Source organism: Myripristis murdjan, chromosome 5, assembly GCF_902150065.1.
Source record: "Myripristis murdjan chromosome 5, fMyrMur1.1, whole genome shotgun sequence".
Lineage (NCBI taxonomy): Eukaryota > Metazoa > Chordata > Actinopteri > Holocentriformes > Holocentridae > Myripristis > Myripristis murdjan.
Window position 1 is genome coordinate 32,116,881 of NC_043984.1, and position 21,749 is coordinate 32,138,629.

General features: G+C 42.5%; 1 protein-coding gene across 1 annotated transcript; it reads left to right on the forward strand.

Moving 5' to 3' along the window:
• The first annotated feature begins 688 nt into the window (after positions 1-688).
• LOC115359896 (carbohydrate sulfotransferase 11) lies at positions 689-21,424 on the forward strand. Its single transcript, XM_030052584.1, has 3 exons — positions 689-1,121; positions 14,405-14,484; positions 19,806-21,424. The coding sequence occupies exons 1-3, from the start codon at positions 983-985 to the stop codon at positions 20,649-20,651; spliced, it is 1,065 nt and encodes a 354-aa protein (XP_029908444.1). The 5' UTR covers positions 689-982; the 3' UTR covers positions 20,652-21,424.
• Positions 21,425-21,749: the final 325 nt, after the last annotated feature.

The window sequence follows — 21,749 nt, forward strand, 5'->3', positions numbered from 1 at the left end:
TTCAATTTATTCTACGAAGTAATTAGTAGGCAACAGGATGTATTTCATTCTTTTTGGTCTTGTAATGAGTCCACATACTGTTGGGGCTTAGACTTCATTAAATACAGTTTTCCTACCTTCTGACTTTGTTTTGTGGACGGGAAATTTAATCACCCAGATCAAAGGATACAGGTTCAAAATGTATTTAACATAGAGACACATATTTAACATAGACAGTAAAAAAAAAAAAAAAAAAAAAAAGTAAAAATAAAATGTTGATATAGCGTGCATAACTTTGTTGATTCAAATCATCCCATACTAGAAAGAAAGAAATAAAGGCACAATAAGTTGAAGTTTTTCTTCCTCAGCGATAAACTAGACTCTACATCTAAAAGTGATGATGATGATGGTGATGATAATAATTATTATTAGGCTATTATTATTATTATTATTATTATTATTATTATTGTTAGCAGTAGTAGTAGTAGTAGCAGTAGTAGTGGTAGTAGTGGTAGTGGTAGTAGTAGTAGTAGTAGTAGTAGTAGGCTAGTAGTAGTAGGCTACTATTTGTCGTAGTAGTAGTAGTAGAAAATAGTTACCTGTAACATTCGTTGACCATTGAAGGCTTTTGTTTTGAAAGTCACAGCCGGATTTTTCTTCAGATTTTTCTTAATCCGTTGAGATTTACGGTGCTGTGCTGCGGCGGCGCTGCCCTTCTCTCGGTGCGGAGGGGGTTAAGGGGCGCAGCCACCCTCTGGAAGCCTCCGGCCGTATAAATCCCCTCCTCCAGAAACACCGTGGCCTCGGCTCGGCCGTCAGTGTCACCGCCGCGGCCGGAGCAGCTCGCCTGGTCCCCTCCCTGCCTGCGGCCATGTGAGGATGCACGGAGCCGTGCGGGACAGCAGAGCAAGTCAGCGGGGCGGATCGATGCTCTTCCCTGTGATCCAGCAGAAATATTCGGATACGATGCAGCCGCGGCCGCCCTGCGGAGCCCGGCAGTCTCATGTTTGATCCGCGGCTTCTTCTCGCTCAGCGCCCAACATTCAGGATGAGAAAACCCAAAGTGAACCGGATGGTTCTCGCCTTGAGTCTGGGATGTTTCGTCATGGTCATTTTCTACTTTCACAACAACCTGAAGCCAGGTGAGAGCAAATCCTGCTTTGTCAGCAGCTGCACAGCGGAAGAAAATAACCATTAAACCAGAATCTGTTTCCATATCAGTTTCCAGACTGTATAAAAGCTGGCCAAGTAATCCCTGATGAATAAAAACAATAGCAAACCAAAGTAAACAGTTTTTTTTCTTTTTTACTAAAACACTGTACAAAATATCACAGCAAAACTGAAAATCCTTCACTCTATTAATGAGATTATGGGATTTTTTTAAAAAAAACAACAACCTAACAAAACATAAAAAGTACAATAAAGTCACTTCACACTCACAGTTTAGTCCCATTGACTCAGTTTCTACAGTGATTCTCTTAAGTAAGATATGCATGACATCATCTAATATCTATTTTAATAACTGGGAATGCTCTCTGCCCATGCACTATTCACACCACTTTATCTGCATGGGTGTCTTAAATGTAATTTGACTACTTTCCAGTAGACTTCAAATGAATGGCGTCTACTTGGAGGCTGCAAATATTTTTTTTTTTTTTTTAGACAATTTTGGTCTGTTTTGGGATTTATTTCTAACCGTCTTCCAAAGTTAAATGGTTTGAAAACAAATTTGACATGTCAGTGCCAGTTGGTGTCCTGTGGTCTGATATAATCTACTGGTGTAATTTAAGGAGCTTTTATTGCATCAGCACTCTAATAAAGTTAAATTTAGTCAGACATATTACCTGCACTGAGGCTATTCTTGATATATGGCTTCATGATTACATTCGTCCATGTTATTTAAGGTCCACGTAACATATTTCTGAAAGGATGTGATTATGATTTGATATAATTATCGACAAGCACGTCACCATCGGAGAATCTGTGCCTGTGTGTGCTCTCATTTATTCACATTTAACTGTCTTTCAGCAGCTTGCACTCAGTTTTTTTTTTTTGCCCTCTCCAGCCCACCCTGCATCCCCCTCTCCCTGTGGGCTGCAGATCTCAATAAGAGGAACAATTTAATTACCAAACTGATTAGTCGAGTGTTTCCTCTGCAGCTCGGGAGGGAGGCTTGGAGAAGTTGCAGCTGGTAGCCGGTAGCTGGGAGCGGGGCCGGCCAACACTGAGACCTGTTTCCACCTCCTCCAGGTCCCTCTGCCACATACAATGGCCTCTTTCACACATGCCCAGCTATATCATGAGCCAAAAAGGCTTGTATAGCCCTTACTGTGAGGAGCGTTTGGCTTCCTGGTATGTCTTAAAAAAAAAAAAAAAAGAGAGAGAGAGACACAGAGGTCAGTTCTGGGTGTCTGTCCCAAAGGAAGGAAGTGTTCAAAAGTTGTTAGCAGCCTCCTGAGTGAACGGCCGTCCTCAACCTGATGCTTCCATAATGTCATATTTATGAAAAAGTTTGGTTTGATATGTGCTGTTGGCATAACTAGAGCAGATGATTATCATGCACGGCAGCGTGTTGGGGCTGTAGGTGAAGCACATGCATGTTTAATAGGTGAAGCCGCTGGGAATTTGGTGTCAAGTCGCTAAGAATCTGCATAGAATAGTGCTGTGAGCGTAAAACCTGCCTGCCTGTCACAGGAAATAATTTAAATTGGCTTCAGATATGCAGCCGGTCTTTCCTATTTGCATTTAGATCGCCTTGTCTTCCTCCATGTAGATCGGTCTGTCCGGGTTACGGGTTACGCTGTTTGTTTAAAGGACAATTTAAATACATAAGGAATGTGCCATAGCAAACTTATGTTGTGTGATACACTCTTGCCTATACACACAATTCAAACACAAAAATATAGGGACTATATGTTGTTCCCTTGTCTGAGGACACACCAGACACAAGGGCTGGGTGATATATCGATATCTTATCAATATTGTGATGTGAAACCAGATATCATCTGGGATTTCAGATACTGTTATGATAAGTGTCATCTTTTTCTGGTGTCAAAGGCTGCATTACAGTAAAGAAATGCAATTCCCTCAACTAATTAGACTATTGTAGTTGTTTTATTACTTGCCTGCACCTGATTGGTCATTATATCCACATTACTGATGATTATTTAGCCACAAATCACCAAATCGCCACAATATCGATATCGCAGTATTTGATCAAAGATATTGTGATTTTTGATTTTGTCCATATTGCTCATCCCTAACACAGACTACCACCTTCTCAAGTCCTTTCAGCTTGCTTGGAGTCCTCAGAAACCGGTTTTCCTAAAAAAAAAAATATATATATATATATGTGGAAAATTATTGCAAATTAGGCCGACATAATTCCATTTGTTTCCAATTCAAATCAGTTTGTTGTAGTGATTTTCTTGACTCGTAACAGATCCGGATACCGGTGCAGTGATTCGTCGTGTTTCAAGACAGCTGCTTACCCCTAGAAAAATCTACTGAGAAAGTGATTCAAACTTTTCAAGAAATTTAATATCAGTTGTTCAGACGGGCTTTCTCGACAAACTTGAACGCAGGGATGGAAGAGGAGAGAGAGAGGGGGGCTGCGTGGCAGGGCACGGTCCGTGGAATGTAAATGGTGTGGCCGTTTATATGTTTTATGACATTGCAAGGACCTTCTCCTGCACATCCTCCTGTAAACCCCAGTCTGCCGCTCGTTATTCTGTTCGAGGCGCTGATTTACACGATGCCAGGAAGGGATACAGCTGTGAGCGACGCCTACCCTGAAATGCCGCAGTCGGTCGGCGTGAGGAATGGGCTTTACTAGGTGTTTTATTCCAAGCGCAGCCGTCAAGACTATTGTTTAAGCCTTGGGGCAGCTGCCATTATCACTGCGCTGAAACCCCCCCCACCTCATACCTTTCCATGTCTGGGCTTGACTCGAGGCCATGAGGGTCATAAAATTTAATTGTTCGGCACACCAGCGTCACTGGAACACCTGCTGCAGGCTGGGACAAACCCGCTCGAGGTGTCCTCTGGAAATATCTCGGACGCGGCCGTGGAAATCGTGACGAAATTTCCGAAAAGATTGATACGTCATTGGTTCCACTTTCCCAGAAGGGGGGTTTTTATTTCTGACATTATCTCATGTGACGGGGGACGAAATGTTCTGAGAGCTGTTACTGGGTTTTCGTCGTGACATGAAGGAGCTGCCGCTTGTCTTTTAAGCGATGTCAGGTCCTCGGCTGTCCGAGGGTGGCCACGCTGCTCCGACCCGCTGTCCTCCCTCGACAACCAGTTCCATATTCATGATAACATGGAGCTTCGGGAGCTCATTATTTACTGAACACTTTGGAGCATCGGTTTCTCCTCTCAATCCAAGTTTTTTTTTTTTTTTTTCCCCTGTAGTTGGCTTTCAATCACAGCCAGCTGGTGTCAGCATGGGAAGACAACCCAACAGGGTCTGATTTACACACAGAGCGACAGCACCAAGGTTGAGTCCATATTGATCCGGAGGAAACACCGTGTTTGGGTCAAGTTGTTGTCTGTCCACACAACTTCACAGTTTCTGAAAACATCCAAATTTCTTTAATGCACAGAACAACAGCTGTGTTACTTTACCTGCTGTGTTGATCATTTTGGGTCCAGCCAGGATCACATGACAATACACAAAACCCTCTTTCCCCATTTTCCCACTGGTATGTTCAAATTTGTCCTCTTGGCAGTGTTTTCCAAAAGCTCTGGTGGATGAAAGCGCCGTTTTGAGGGTGAACGTGAGGGCAAAATTGAGAAATAAAGATGCCTTGTCAGATATCTCGGGATTAGAGCGGCCCGCCCGTTGACGTTAAAGGCCTTCCGTGCGCTTTTATTCCTCCTCGAGCCTCCCCGTTGTTTTATTAAGATTCAAGTTGCCATGTTGTGCTGGAGTTTTCCTAAATCTAGACCGCGCTGACTCTGCGTTTTCAGCGAAGAACATTGTAAGCGAGGGGAAGTGGCAGGTATTCACTCGCTGGAACGCACAGCGGAGGCACGTGACCGAGTGTAGATTGTGAAGTGCTCTAGCAAAAAAAAGGGGGGCTGACAGGCGATCCATCCTCCAATTAATGGCTTAAACATTGAAGCGGCTCCAGAGCAGGAGCGCAGAGCAGACAGACCGGGACATCTGCTTATGTCTTACCGCCGATACGTCGACACACAGGGTCTGATTTTCTCGGGTTTTGGTGTTGGAGCGACACAAATGCACATCAGACCCCGGTGACCTCGTGTCTGAGAAAAGATCAGCGAGATGCGTATCTCACATCTGCATATGCTGTTCTTCAGATTTAACAAGCAGAGAGCGCACCACCCACATGCCTCTGCCTTTGCGCTAACACCCTTTGCACACACTTTTGCGGCCTAAGGATCAGGCTCTCCCTCGCACAGTGTTTCTCTCTCAGTAAAGCTGCTCTTTGGCAGGAGAGGCCGCGGAGGGGGAGGGGGCCCCGCTTTTCCCAGTGGGGCCTAAACACAGAGCTCCGTTTATGGCCTGGACAGGAGGAACACACATTGGCCTTTCTATATTTTGCATTTCTTAAGCCCTCGGTTTTGTACAAGCCAGGGTAAGGAGGAGAGGAGTCGGTTCGAGTCCGCTCGCTCTGAAACGGTCTTTGGGTTAAGTCCCTTCAGAACAGAGGAGTCAAACTGTGTGTCTGCAAGTTTTCAACCCGACCGAACACTACAGCAGCTGATTTGACTGACTGGTTGTGTGAATTAGTGAAAACAGCCGGTGTTGTGTTTGGTTAGAGCGAGAAACTGCAGACTCCTCCGTGCCTGTCATGGCACATGGTTTTGAGTGGACTGTTTTCAAAGGTGCAAGAGTCTCCCCGGGTTTCAGTGGCAACATTTTTTTCCACTTCGGAGAAACTCCTGTTCCAAATGGACAGCATCCCATCTTGTGCTTCCTCCAAATCCCAGCAATTCAACTTCAGCGATCTAACAATTTATTCCCCGTTTATTAATGTAGCTTGGCTCTGGTGAAATACCACACGACAAAAAGGTGGGTCGTAAATTTCGCTGCTCGTTGAGTGATGCTGCATTAGCAGGGTAATGACGAAACACAATACGCTCTTTCAGCCCGGTAAGTGTGCCATCTCAGCTTGTTGCTGAAACACTCACTCAGTCCCGGTCTGCCAGCTATTTGTCAGATCCCAAATTCTTTCAGACGTTACCTCTACTGACTGGTGTTTCATTTAAAGAAAACAGAAGTGCTTTGGGAGTGGTTGCATTGGAAATGTGCTCTTGACTTGTGGGGAGTTTCCATAAGGAAGTGGTAATTTGTTTAGAAAATGTGTTGAATTAAATTAGCGCACTGTAGCAGCGTTTCACCACAAATGACCCTCACTTTGGTGCCTGAAGGCAGAGGACAAAGACTGTCCCCTGGGTGCGGGACCCATCGGCATCTGCGCCTCTTCATTCCAGCAATTACACTCAACTTGGCATCTTGGCAGAAGTGAATCCACTCACCGAGGAGCTCATGGCTCAGTGACAGAAATTAGATTTAATTTACAGTATATGAGCTAATGCTCGTTTGGCAGGCGAGCCGGCTCTGGCTGACGCTGTGGTCGAGTAGCAGATGGTCAGATTGTTGCAGCGTAACACAGAAGTTGGTAGCTCACATGTCTCTCAGCTCACCACAGCTCTGGGTACTGATGGAAATGAAAGGGAAGGCCATGGCGAGGAAGAAGGTAAAGGCTATATAAAGATGTTCACGTGGGACTCTGTGTTTTTCCACTCGGTTTTTGGACAGTTTTGTGTATTAGCACTGCAGTGAACTGCATAGCAACACACTGACATTTTCACAATTAGCGTGAAGCAGACACATACTCAAAAACCTCCCTTGATAGATCAACTGTGTGATTTAAATTCTGGCCTGCTGGCATTTTGTGACCCTCAGTCAGCTTATTCTTCATGGCTATACAGTTTTCTGACAACAGAAGCCAAAGTATGTCATATAAAGTTCACTGAAAACCCAAATACGTGATAACCGACTGACTCAGAAGTGAAGGTAAAAGAAAGTGGCAGTAATGGGAGCCCCAGTTGTGCGCCCTCACCTCCAGGTTAGGATGGTGATGCTGACAGCTCACGTAATACTTATTAATTTTGCAAATTTTTTTAACTGTATAAACTTTTTAACAATCCTCTAACGGTGCAGACAGTTACAACCTGACAGTTAAGAAAGGCACCAAGTAAAAGATTCATGTAACAGCGGCCACATCTGACACATCTATTTAATGTGGTTTCTGGCCTAAAAGGTTAGTGATGTAAAATTATATATATATGAGGAGCTAAATCCGGGTTTTAATATTGAAGAGTGTGTTTCTGGACTGCTGCTCCTTCACATTCGGTACAGATGATCTTTAAATAAAATGGTTTGGATGCAAATCTATGAGTGTATTCCCCGAGTAGCATGTTATTTCCTGTTTGTTCTCTCTCTCTCTCTCTCTCTCTCTCTCTCTCTCCCTCTCCCTCCCTTTGGCTTCTCCTGTCTCCTCAGACCAACTTGATCCCACGGTAAACTGCCCTGCGAGGTAGCTGCCAAAACAAAGGAAACTCCAGCTTAGATTCACATCACCATAGTTGCTACTAGTGACTGGAACTGTTTTGCTGGGATCACCCTTCATGTACGCTTGATGAGATTAATTTGTAGGGTTTGTTAATGCTAATCAAACCGTTCAGCGACCACTACTGCCCTGCGGACATGGACATAATCTGCCTGAAAGATGCCGTCCCCTTCCAAACTTGCACAACGTTGGTGTATTCATCCTTTAGTTTGATATACATCCTTAATGTCCGTAAGGATCCTGTGTATTGTCTGTTCCATTTAGAGCCACACATGCCGAGATTCCCATTGGCCTGCTGACCCATGGAGTGTGTTAGTGGGTTCACTGGTACCCACAACTTGCCAAGTCTCACCATGGTGTGGAAACAGAGACGTGCATTCACTCGTGCACACACAAACATTTTCCATCAGGCAGAACAAAGAGCTTTATATTGGAGGTCCTCAGCTCTTGAGTATTGCATTTCTGTTGCGTTTCTAAACGCACAATAGCCATCTCGACAGAATTCAATAGAAAATGGTTAATTTCCGTGCTGAGACCTGAGGATTGGCTTTGGCGGTGAAAGTAGCTACCGAGTGAGACATCTTCCTCCCATTTTATCTCTGTTGACAGCTCTACATGAGCAGTACTGATCGGACTGCTTTGCTGTTGTGTATTGTTAGGAATTTGTTTTATTTCTCCAACAGACCTCCATGTAAATGTTTTCTGGGAGATTTAAGACCGAAAAGCTGCTTTTGAGTTTCAGTTCACAAATGCAGAAGCGTTTCAGTTCATTACCGCAGAGATGTTCTAAAGCCTGCATGTACAAATTGTGCATCAGGAAGCCGATTGAGAGCATTAACAGTTGTGCTTAAGGCAGTGGAACTTATCCTTCGGTTTACATGACTTTTCATTGGCGTGGAACAGTCTTAAGTCCTGAGAAACAGATGTTTTTGCTGCTTGACTCAGCGTTATGTGCCAGGAAGATCTGCTAATCCCTGCCATGGGATTTAATTTTGTCAGGTAGATAGAAGACTCACAGTCAAGGGTTCACAGGTAAAATAAATATTAGGATTGAGTGCCCCATCTTGATTGACAAGATCAGCAATGTGCACAGATTGAAACAGGGAGACGGTAAACGGCAGTTGGCATTGCAGAACAGCAACCAAACACTACAGAACGATAGGTTGATATTAATATATGTACAAAGTTGTCCTGTTTTTATTATATTCAATGTGGGTGTCAGACTCCACCAGCGCTTTTCCTCGTCTCCAGTTCTGTTCGTCATTTTCATGGACAGGATTTCAAGGTGCGTTCGAGATGTGGAGGGTGGCCGGTATCTCTGCTCTTTGCAGATGATGTTGTTCTGTTGGCCTCATCGAGTCGTGACCTCCGGAAGCGTTGGGACGGTTTGTAGCCGAATATGACGAGGTCGGGATGAGGGTCAGCACCTCCAAGTTCGAGGCAATGGTTCTCCGTTGGAAAAAAAATGTGGTTCGCCTCCTCTTAGTTGAGAGAGTTGCTGGCTCAAGTGGAGCAGTTCAAGTATCTTTGGGTTGCTGTATCGGACCGTCGTGGTGAAGAGGAAGGTGAGCCAGAAGCGAAAGTGGCTAATTTAGTGGATGATTTTTGTTCCAACTCTCAATTATAGTCACAAGGTCTGGGTAGTGACCGAACAAATCCGATCAGCAGCGGAAATGAGTCCCTCTGCGGGGTGGCTGGGTACCACCAACTGGGAGGTGACCCCGGGGCAGACCCAGGACACACAGGGGGGATTATGTATCCTGGCTGGCCTGGGAATGCTTTGGTACCCCCTATGAGGAGCTGATGGATGTGACCTCCTCAGACGTATAATTCTGGATGTTGTTGCATCTGGATTATCAGCTTCTCGTTGTCCAAATCCACCATTTTCTGTTTTTGTGATGTGCTACATCCGGTAATCATTTTCCATCATGGAAAATGACAAAAAGTTAAAATATTTTAATTTTGGATGGCAGTGCCATTCGCCATTAGTGTTGCAGGCATAATGTGCTGGTCTCAGGTGATTTTATCATCCTGCTCTCATCCACGATGATGACATCTGGTTTGCTGTCTGCTGTAAACCTGCTTCCATCTGAATCTGAACAGGGCTTGGCATGACAGCCTGGCTAGTAGTGCAGTAACATCCCTGCTGCTCATATCTGCAGAATTATTAGATCCTCACAAGAAAATCCTTTCAGATAAAATAAATTGATCACAAAATGGGAAAGAAAATGGGCACTGTGTGAGCAATCGATTCCTCTCCTTGTCCATCATCACTGCTGCAGAGCAGGAGGCTGTTTTTTTGTGTCCAACCTTTCCCCGCTCTCTAATTCTCTCTCTCTCTCTCTCTCTCTCTCTCTCTCTCTCTCTCTCTCTCTCTCTCTCTCTCTCTCTCTCTCTCTCTCTCTCTTTCTCTGTGTGTGTGTGTGTGTGTGTGTGTGTGTGTGTGTTTGATCCATAGCTGTTAGCCCCCCCATTTCAGTCCCTCTCTGAATTTGTGCATTTGGTGTTAATCCGTCCACAGAATGCTTAGAATTGCACCGTAGGTTTCTGACTTGTAATCCAGTTCTCATTCTGCAGGTGATTTCGCCTGCTAAAATCCTTTTTTCATAGCAAAACAGACATATATGCAGTGTTCGCATGTGCTTGATCTGGAACTCATTCGATTTTATGCACTAAGACTTTGGCCCTTGCAAACTGAAGATTTCGCCAGACCCTTTTTGTTGCATGCTGCTGGCTCTAGCACTATGTACACTGGGTCTGTTCAGCAGAATCTGGTTTGACTTGCAGTGCGATGTTTCCCTCGTCGAAATGTTGCCTTTCACCCCGACTGACAGGAGCCACATGTTGACCTCTGAACCCGCCTGCCGACTGTGGCAATAAAATGTGAACCATAATGGTGGAAACTCTCTCTGGGGGGAAAATCTCAGGAAAGCCCTGACTCTGTTCCATGTGTATGTAATACAAGAAGCGCAGGACAGGAGAAGATGGCATTTCAGGAATGCGAGTCGCATTTAATTGGATTTGTTAAGTGGCAGCAACGCAGCTGAGGGCCTTGGTTTCTCTGTTTGTGATATCCCGAGTTAGCGTCTTGTTTTCACTGGTTTATCTCTCATCACTCCCTGATTTGGGACATTATTGCTTTGGGAATACTCTCCCTCATGATTGTTTCTTGTTTTTTTTTTTTGCTTTCTGTTCAACAACTTCTTCACCAGACATTATTTATGTCCAAAAGGACTTCATGATATTGCTTAGAAACAGAAGTGGTGTTTATTTCTGGGGGGGCTTGTATTACTTTTATTGCCTCCCACTGCTATTTTTCATTAGACATCATACCACCCCGGGTGAGAAGCTTAAGTCTAATGGCAGTTAAATTATTGCTGTTGCTCTTATATTAGGATTGTATTTTTATTAGTTCTGCCTGTGGCTCTGAATGTTTGACAAATTAATCAACATGTCATGGTCACATCCCTACTTATTGTCTCCGTTGGGGATGATGTGCTTCAGGTGGAATTATAATGTCTGTGAAATTGTAGTCAGAAACAATAAGTTACTGTTAAAACTGTACATGAGAAAAAATTAGATCTGGCTCAGGGAGTGGTGTAGAAAATCTTTCCGTCTTATTCTAAAAGTACACAGTGTATCGACAGAAATATCTCAGACAAAGTCACACTTACACCCATGCAAAGAGGCTAAAAATGCAGAAACCTCCTGAGGGTGGATGCTTTGGGGTTTATTTCTTCTTGTATTCTTGTTGCCTCGCCTCCTCCACCTCACCAAGCCTTCTGGGGTCAGACACAGACCTCGGGACTTTTTTTTTTTTTTTTTTTTCCCAACTTTGCCTCGTGTGCCACGTCTGAGGGTTTCCCAGGGTTCAACGCTGGAGCGGAGAGATTTCGAGTCTGAAGTCCTTGAGTTTATCAATGTAACCATGCACATCGAGGTAGTTAAATGACTTATCTTTTCCACATTTCCAGAGAATAAATTCTAATAGTCACTATCAGATGCTGTGCCAGTCATCCTTTAAAACCCTGTTACAGTGGCTTAGTCCAATCTGCCGGTTCTGAAAATCCTAATATCAAATTGCTCTCACATTATCACCGTTTAATAAGTTCATCCCTGCTCCCAAAGACAGACACGGGGGTCAAACACAGTCTCATATCGCTGGTTTTCACCCATCCCCTGACTTCCTGTTTCACGCTCGACTGGAAAGTGGATTAGCATAGTTTATAGAGAGTCAGCGATGCACATGATCATAATTGAGCCGCAGTTCCTCTTTTGCTCTTTTACACACGCGGGCGAGTCGCGTTTCATATGAGGTCAGAATTGCTGTCTGTTTAATTAAAGCAAGCAGCTCACCTGACATGCAGATCTGTTGGGAACCAGATGCAAAAGGCAAGGCGCGTTCATTTGTGCAGCAAATTCCGTATGCACATATTTATACATAATGCATCTAGTTTTTTACAACTAGCATCAATGCACAAGTAGAATTGATGGACATGTTTATACTTAATGCACATACATACATGCACATCACGAATTTCTAACAAACGCATTTTTCTATTTTTTTTCTTGTACTTATAATTTGACTTATGCTTATAATATATTCTTCTCTTGAGAATTTGAGGAAGTGCAACAGACCTAGTTTCCACTCAGGAATCAATTAAGTATTTTTGATTCTGATCTGAATTCAGTATATACTGTATGTGAAAAAAAACGACAAGATTGACATAAGAAGAATAAAACAAATATAGAGAGATAATTATATAAGATGAATTAAAGAGTAAAGGGAATAAAAATGCAGCGGAGTGCATCACCTGAGAGATGAATCACAGTTCACACATGAAAGTGGTTAAAGTTGGGGCTCATTTAAGATCATCAGCTGTGTGTAGCACGGACTGTCAATTTGAGTGGTATGACAAAAATTATTGTGGTTATTTTGACAGATATTGCAATTGCAAAATGATCTACAAATTTTTGCATCATAGTTTTCATTTTCCCTGGGAAAAAAAAAAACAACACCAGTTAAAATAATGATGTGTTTTTTTCTGGAATCTGTACTGAACATTTTCTCTGTGGTGCCACAATTCTTGATTTAGAATGGTGTTTTGTCACATTTTACCTTTTTTTTAAAAAAAAAAAAAAAAAAAAAAATTGCTGCCCTGCAGTTTGGATATTGAACTTGCAGTTTCAGTAATAGTTGGTGTTTGGTTCTGACTCTCAGCACTACTCGCTGAGTGTTTATAGAAAATCTTAAGACACTTACTGGGTTTATAGTGTTGGAGCGTACCAGACATGTAGGTTCTAAGCCGTGTTGTTATCTCAAACTAGCAGCAGCACTTTAAAATCAATTCCACAACTATCTTCAGGCCAATGTAAAGATAGAAGAGAAGATCATCAAATCTGTAGAACAGACCGCTGACCCTAACCTGGGTTGAATTCATCCTGATGTCTTCACACTAAAGCAGCTGAAATCAGATGTCGCTGTAGCTTTGCTCAACACTTGCAAAAACAAGAAAAAGCATCGAGCAGCTTTCTCTTTGATGTTGAGCTCAAGAGAAGTTGAGTCTCTTAGAGTTTCACGCTGTGGATTAATCAGAGGCATGCATCAGTCATGATGATGTGTTATGAATACTGCAGATGTCACAGAAAAGCAGGGCAGATCTTACAGCAAAAAGAGCAGATTCACTATTTCAGTGACTTGATTGACTGTTGTTGAGTCGTATCCACTCTTTGGCTTTTTTTGATGATGGCACTTGAATCTGAATCCTTGCACTTTCTCAAAAGATTTTTTAAAGTCCTGGGATGGCTGTAAGTGTAGAGGATGGAGCTGCCACAGTGCACTAAATATGAGCGATAGACAGACTCATATCCAGGGATTTGCTTTTTTAATTACATATTTGAGAGTTTGTGTGGTGCTTTTTTGCATTTCTCTGCATTGCCTGGTGTTTATGCTTGTTTGTAGGACGAACACAGTGGAAGTCTGTCTTTTTTTTTTTCTTAATTAATCCACCAAGGCTGTGTACTGTGGTTTATTCCGTGCTTGCCTTCTTGTCTGCCCTCTAATGAACTAAATTATTCCCCTACCAAACTGTGTTATCTGATGCCAAGGCAAAGGCCCATCCTCGCAAACCTTAGATCAAGCCTGTACCCAGTAATCCTTCTCGACATAAACAGACCTTATCTTGGGCTGCTGGCTTCTCTTTCCGTTTTCCTTCAGCCCACGCCGTCTGACAAATGGGACTTTTTTTTAAATATAGAAAATTGTATGTTCTGCACTGCCAAACTTTTCCTTTATTTACATGCCATCACATGCCCAGCGCAATGCAGCACTCAAAGTCATAAAGTGACATTCACAACATTAAATAGAATGAAAAAGTCTTTATCTTTTATTCATTTTCCAGTTTTCAGCAGTACTTCAGTTAAGTCTTTCCCAGCTTTCAAAGTTAAATCATCAAAGTTAAGTTTTCCCATAAAAAATACAGTAAAAGTGTAAGTCAAAATAGAGATGTAGTCCTTTTGGAAACTAATGGATTCTGTTTTCCTTCTGCTTTCTGTCAAAGACTATAATTGCTGGGTTTGGTGGGCTGGTTTCATCAGAGGTGTAATTGGTCATCATCAAACTGGACTTGATATTGTGCAAACATGCTGTTGAGAGATAGGACTCATTCAGCAACAGAAGCTCTTACTGTAGCAGAGGGAGTGGATAAATCCTCACACACTGTAACTTTGAATGTGGCAGCATTTTAAGCAGCCTTTGGAGCAGCGTACAGAAGCTGTTTTCATCACATTTCTTGACAGATGAACCTTTGTTTCCTCAGCCTCTGAGCCGCTCGGGGAGAGGAGCAGCGGGCAGAAATCTAGGAGGAGTCCCCTGCAGACGCTTTACGACGGTGACCAGGTCAGTTTCCTCCGGCCAGATTCTGCTAAATGTGCTGCACACAGCTGGCCCTGTGCTGTGGGTCCCCACTGAGCCCGAGCTGGAGCCCCATCACACTAATGTAAACTGCAGCCCGACTGATATTATCAGGAGATATTGGCCTGTAACATATAGAGCGGTATCTACAGCGTATATGTGGATCGATGTGCACATTTTCTTCTTTTTTTTTTTTTTTACAGACCTTAATGCAGAAAAAGATGCGTTATGGGCAATTTAGGAATTAATATTTGATCCTTTTTCTTAATACAGGTTTAATTAAGAATAAATTAAAGAAAAAAAATTCATTATTTATTAACTTAATTACAAATGAAAGATTATTTTAAGCTGTCCGGATATTAGATTGATGTAGATTTTTCAAAGAATAAATTAATTACAAAAAAATAAAAAATGAGAAAGTAAAAATAATAAGTAAATAAATAAATAAGTAAGTAAAAGTAATAATGCATAATGAATATAAAAAGTGAAAATATGTCCTTTCATTTTTTTTATTTATTCTTTATTTAAATGGTCAGCAGTTGACTGATACCAAACAATACTGATGTTTACTTGGCTATTTATTTATTCTCTATTTTTTCTTAGTGTTCATTTCTAGAATTGCATAATGTTGTAAACTAATGTTGAATATTGCTGGACATTTTCTGGTGGCCAAGGTTGCATTTGACAGGAAATTTACAGTTAAAAACTGATCTGCAGTGAGTATGGCCCCTGGCACATTTTTATTAAACCAAAAAAAAAAAAAAAAAGACTGGTCACTTCCATATATGTTAAAGGTGTATTACACAAAACCGAGGTCAGACTGAAATGAGGGCCGTTTACACTTGATTGACAAAAACATGGAATAAGCACATAATTTATCACCGAGTCAGGCTGATGAAGAGAATCATGTAGATGCAACTCTGTCGAATTTCACACTAACGCTGCATTTCGGATCATTTGAGTGGACACAGTCCTCATCTCAATTCACCCTCAGCGATTCTGCATACTGCACCTTAATTAGTGCTAAGGTGAGACATTTTAGTTTCTGATGGTTCCTCTGAGTGTCAGTAATTTCACAATTATGACTCTAATTTGGACAAGCTTTCACACAATTAATGTTTAACGTGGGGAGGAATCCAAAAGAAAAATCAGAAGCCCCTCATTAAGCCTCTGGACATCACAGTTTGAATATTTAGCACAGCAAATAAAGCAGGGAGCAGGGGAAAAAAGGTTAAATTTAGTAATCACCACAAAACATTGCCAACTGGCAGCTGCCTTCAAAAACCCGTATCAGGCGAACCCTCTGACTCTGAGAGTAACTCGGTGTCTGACACACAGTTGAGCCCTGATCTCTGTGATGTTTTTCAAGTGTAATAAAGCTCCTTTGATGTTTTCTTTTCCTCCACACAAAAAAGGTCAAGCATCTTTGACTAATTACACCAGTGACATTTATTGGTGAGGATTCATGGGCTTGCAACAGCGATCTCAGACTGCAGGCTTTTAAGAGCTTAATTGTAAAGTGTTTTGAGGGAGCGTTTAATGAGGGCAAGGAAAGAACAATGACTAGGACAGCATTCACTGCTCTGTTTTTTTTAATTTTTTTTTAATTTTTCAGATATAGCCTATGGGAGACATGTAACAGTATCCAGCTGGTGTGTGCAACATCATTTTGTAGCCTCGTAATGGTGCGCTGTCTTGGCCAGATCTCCCTTTGGAAGAGATTTTAATTTCAAGGGTTAAAAAAATCCCGTCCGCACACAAGGAACAGATTATCGAGTCCTTGTAGCACTTGAGAACATGAGTGTTGTGGTTTTAGTGTTAACCACAAAGACACTGATCTGAACACAACAGTATGATGAGGCTATGTCAGAGACGCTTCCCAACAAGAAATGAGCAAAGTCCTTACCGAAAACCTCGAAATGTCAGATTTTGTTGATGTAGGGGCAGAGTCATTATTACATCCTGTGGTGTTCAAAGCTCAGGGGGAAAAATCTGGACAAAAGCAAAGTAACTTTGACATCACATTGTTTTGTGAATACAGTATATTTAACATGACAGCGGTCGCAGTTCCATAAGACGAAGGGAATTTATTTAATACAAGTACTTGCCAAGAACAATGTTTTGACTTTAATGCAGTGGATTTTCTTTGTCATTTGTAGTTTAAAGGGGAAACAAGTCAAATTCTTACATTCCCAGTCTCACGCCAAAACGTGCTGAGATTTCTGGCTCTCAAAACTCATTTTCCAACCCACCTAAATTCCGCTGCAGTTGTTTATGAAGGGAATAAGTTCTACTGATGATAATACAGTTCTCACCAAGGAGCGGTGAACCAAGGACACAGATTACCTAATGCGACTTTTAAACCTCGTCTATGTAAAAACGACTTTTGTGTCAAAGCACCTGGCTAAATTAAATTAAATCTGCATTTGTAGTCACTGTGTTTACATGCACTTAAGTGATCCGGTTATTGTCCAGGTACACGCAGTTATCTTACGTCTCAAAAGCCATGCAAACGTGAAAGAAGGTTTCCAATATTGTGATAAGGGATTAGGAGAAATCCAGTTAACGCAGGTAGATTTCTGCTGGTGAAACCCGATTACTCGGCCGCGTAGACCTTGACTTGATTTTTTTGCTTGATTTCATGCCATAACTTGCTTTCTCACAATAATCTGTTTTTTTGTGTGCATGCAGATGTTGTATCAGAGAAAATTAAATAGCATTTTCTCAGGAATGAACAAGCCAGGGTGGGGCACGAAATTGTCATTTTTCCTCCCTGTAAGTCCAGACATGATTTTATAAATTGCTCGGTATAAATGTTGGAGACGTCTGCAATTGGCCGCAGAGAAAGGCAGCGGCTGTCCTGCAAGGGCTGTTTCCAATTTATATCTCCCCGCGAGGAGAACAGAGGTGAACATGCCAGAACACAAAACAACTCCAAAGGACATGATTTACTTTTAATCGCCTGTGGTATTTTCTTTGTTATTTTTCACTTAGTGGCTTCTCCCAGAGGAGGCCTGTTGTGTTGAATTACTCTGGTGATGAGTGTCTCTCAGAATTTATTATGATAGCTGTCAGGATGGAAACAGCTGCTGATCAGATTAAAGAGAAGATCGATCTATTGTGCACACTGAAGGTGAAGACTGTTTTGTTCCTTTTGTGTCGTCGGTTCAGTCCAGTGCTCACTTTGGAACAAACACCCAACCAAAGACACTGAGTTACAGCTGCAGACATATAACATAAGTGGATACACCAGTTGAAATTTAATGTGGCGCTGTCCTGGGGCGGTACATCGTAAGATTACATCTTTGTGGTGACAATAAATGTTGACATTGATTTAACTGCTCTTAACTGGACTGCAGCCAAGTTTTGTCTTTATTCTCTTTAAGTTGAATGTAGGGGACAGGAATTGAAGTGACAGTTGCACAATATTTCATGGTAGCTGTTCTCAAAATGTTGAATCCACTTCACAATGTGAAATGAGATCCAGCTCTGTGAACTTTAAATTCTCTGACCAGTGCTTCTAGTTTGGCTGATTTTTAAAATATTATTCCTATATTTATTTATTTTAGTCCAGCACTCTAGAAATGATTCTCGTGACTTCCAAAGACTTCATGATGGTCAAGAGAATACACATATTTTTTTTCCCCCTAAAACTCTGAGATTCACTTTTGCATTTTATATTTCCATTTTTGCATTTTACATTAATTTTATATGTTCAAATATGATGAATTGTGACATTTTGGTGAGAGAGCATGTTCCTGTTATCGTGAATCTAACATTTCACAACACTTCAGCTGTGTTTGTTTGGCCAGTGCAGATGACTCGGGTGTTCCCGCTGAACGTAAAGCCTTGTGGTGCTTCCATTGTGCTGTGTTGCAATTACTAAAGCAGCAGTATTGGATTACCTTTAGCTTAGTAGACAGAAGTTAGAGGCTAAAAGACAGTCTTTTATATGTACAGTATATAAAATCCCAGAGACAGAGGGGTCATTATTGGCAGTAAAACCGGTCGTTTGCCTGTCGCAGTCTGTCTTGATGCACCGGCGTCTTCCCCAGTGAAGACAGAGAGCCACACACACGGCCGGAGCGAGTCAAACCGAGAGTCTCAAGGCTCCAGCCGCTGCAGTGGTGAGCCGGGCTGACTAAATGAAAAAAGTAAATACGGGGTTTGTGCCACGAGGAGGCCAAGCTGAACTGGGTGACCCGTGGTGTTATTAAGGCGGCGTGCGGATGGCAGGGGATTGACCATGATTAAGACCTCCAGAGGAGATGTGTGTGTATGAGTGTCAGAGAGTAAATGCACAGTCGAAGAACTCACTCACTGCGGGAACGGATGAATAAATGACGTTTGGTGCAGGGAATCTGCCCCACTTGGCTGACTTTAAAATATTACATTCCATTTAGTTTTCTCCTCCCGTGTGTGTAGTCCCTTTGACACTGATCTCCTCGGCTTAAAAAATACTTTGCAGGTGTTTCTTTCATGTTAAAATTGCTCATGAAGGGCTGTGGTCTTGCTTGCTGACAGACCTCTGTGTCTGTCATCAGAGGCTGGGAGCAAAACTGGACGTAAATACTGCAGGTAAATTTATGTACCAGCCCTGGCCAGCATGTTGATGTTCAGTAACTGGTGCCACAGAAAAGCCTGTCATTGCTCAACCAGGTTTGTTTGAATTAAAGGTCTGACTCATTATGAAGTTTAATTTTCAGAAAGAAACATATGCTCCATCCAGTCCAAATTATATTCCAAGATATTAATTTCCATTTGGATTGCAGTTTAGACAATACAGATCAGCCTTAGTATCTCTGATCCTCAAAGTTCATAGACGGCACTGTTATTATTGTATTACTACAGTGGAATGAGCAGAAAAATAAGATGTGATTTTTTTTTTTTTTTTTTTTTTTTTTATCAAGTTTTGTCATAAACTGAAGTAACAAACACTGAAGAAGCCCAAAGATTCAACAGAACTGGACTAGTGTAGTGGTTCCAAACTGGGGTTCAGGGTCCACCAGGGGTCATTTAGGGGTAGCACAGGGTCCCCAGGACAAACAGATTAATTAACTTTTATGGCTTTCCCTCGAAGTCAGAACAAGGAAATGTCTAAGACCACAGTTTAGGCCACAGTTTCTAGTATTCTTAGTTTGACTACAGCTTCATTTGTTATCTCTCCATCTGACAGCAAAAGGGGTCCATGGTTTATTGTCTGTTTTGAGGGTCCTGGACATGAAAAAGTTTAGGATTCCCTTGACTAAAAGGGTTGATTATTGATACGCAGTACTTAATATTTCATGTCCTTTACTTTTTTGTAGGTTGAATCAGCAATTCAGGCGATTCACCAGGGCCGACGGGAGCTGCTAGAGGAGGCCTGCCGCTCGTACACCCGCAAACGCCGAGTCCTCATCCCCGAGGATCTGAAGCATGTCATTGTGGATGACCAGCACGGCTTGCTGTACTGCTACGTGCCCAAAGTGGCCTGCACCAACTGGAAGCGCGTGCTCATGGTCCTGACTGGTGTTGCCGGGCCGCACCGAGACCCGCTGGCCATTCCCGCCAACGAGGCCCACGTCCCGGGGAACCTGCGCACCCTGTCCGAATACTCCACCTCCCAGATCAACCAGCGTCTGCGCTCCTACCTGAAATTTGTCTTCGTACGCGAACCCTTTGAGCGGCTGGTGTCAGCGTACCGCAACAAGTTCACACGGAGCTACAACACAGCTTTTCATAAACGATACGGCACAAAGATAGTCCGCCGCCACAGGCCAGACCCGCAGCCGGAAGCTCTTGAGCGAGGCGATGATGTCTCCTTTGAGGAGTTTGTGTACTACCTTGTGGACCCGGCCACCCAGCGAGAGGAGCCCTTCAATGAGCACTGGGAGCGGGTGCACTCGCTGTGCCACCCCTGCCTCATCCACTACGATGTGGTGGGCAAGTACGAGACGCTGGAGCAGGACTCCCGCTACATGCTGCAGCTGGCTGGCGTGGAGGGCGAGGTCGCCTTCCCGGCCTCGTCTAAGAGCACCAGGACTACAGGAGACATGGCCGCCCAGTTCTTCCACAACATCAGTCCGTTCTACCAGAAGAAGCTGTACAACCTCTACCGGATGGACTTCCTGCTCTTCAACTACTCCACACCAGCCTACCTCAAGTTTAGATGAGGCTGGGACAGACTCAGCTTGAACTGCCTGAGCCTGAACTCTTGAAGCAGGGCAGTTCAGGTACAGTTTTTCAGAGAAGCTTATGGTTACTTTGTATGGATGTCATTACAGAGAAGGCAGATACTGTGCTGTAAGCACATCAAAAAGTTGATCCTGAATTGATCTCCAAAGTGTATTGATTATTGTTACTATTGAGAGAGCTAATCTGGGGAAAATAGATTCAAAGTGCTTTTCAAAAAGCAGCATCAAGCTGGAAAACTTCTCTGGAGAGAGGATGCGCGCAGAAGAGGACATTTCATCACAAGATGAAAGTTGTTGCCTAAAGTAGGCAAATTACTTTTTACTGTAAAATGTGAGTCAGTGGATATTGGTCACTGTTTTGGTATGTCTGCAATGCCATTCACCATCAACATACAGTAAGAACAAACTTGGTTGCTATATTTTGATAGACGGCTGTTCTTCAAAGGTATAATTTTGCACAACAAATGTAATCTCTCCATCAGGACAGTAGGATCATGAAAGTAGTATTAATATCACATTTAGACAATGAATGTCTCCAAATTTGTGTGCCTTTTACCTTTGGACTTGTTTTGACCCCCAAAAAACATTTGACATCCTTTGTAACTGTGACAGTTTATTTTTTGTACTGTAGGAAGAGACTTTTGTGCAACATGGCATTGATTTAATTTATTGTAATATTTCTGACTCTATTTAAAGTCAGGCAAACCAAAACAGACATATGGTTTCTCTCACGACTTTCAAATAAACACAGTTCAGCAATTATTTATGTCTGTTGGTCTGGATACTGAAGTTACTGCTTTGGCAAGTTGTGCAAAACTGTGCAACCGTGGATTTTCAAATCAGTTTTCAGAGCAGCAACCCAGGTGCTTGTAGACACAGTCCTCTGCAGGTATCTTATATTGGCATCTATTCAATTTCCTGTTCTTTAGCTTTAATCTCAAACACTTAAATGCCAACACAAGCTCTAGCTTGCCTCACGGATCTATGGATCTGACATTTATCTCTCAGAATGGTATTTCAGTCTAGACACCATACATAAGATTGGTACAACATGTTAACCTTTTATTACTTTATCAA

Excerpts from the sequence above, each read along its gene's own strand:
- LOC115359896 (XM_030052584.1), top strand. The coding sequence starts at position 983 with ATGTTTGATCCGCGGCTTCTTCTCGCTCAGCGCCCAACATTCAGGATG. Across the intron at positions 1,122-14,404 it reads TCACAACAACCTGAAGCCAG|CCTCTGAGCCGCTCGGGGAG; the intron begins GTGAGAGCAAAT and ends TTGTTTCCTCAG. Across the intron at positions 14,485-19,805 it reads CGCTTTACGACGGTGACCAG|GTTGAATCAGCAATTCAGGC; the intron begins GTCAGTTTCCTC and ends ACTTTTTTGTAG.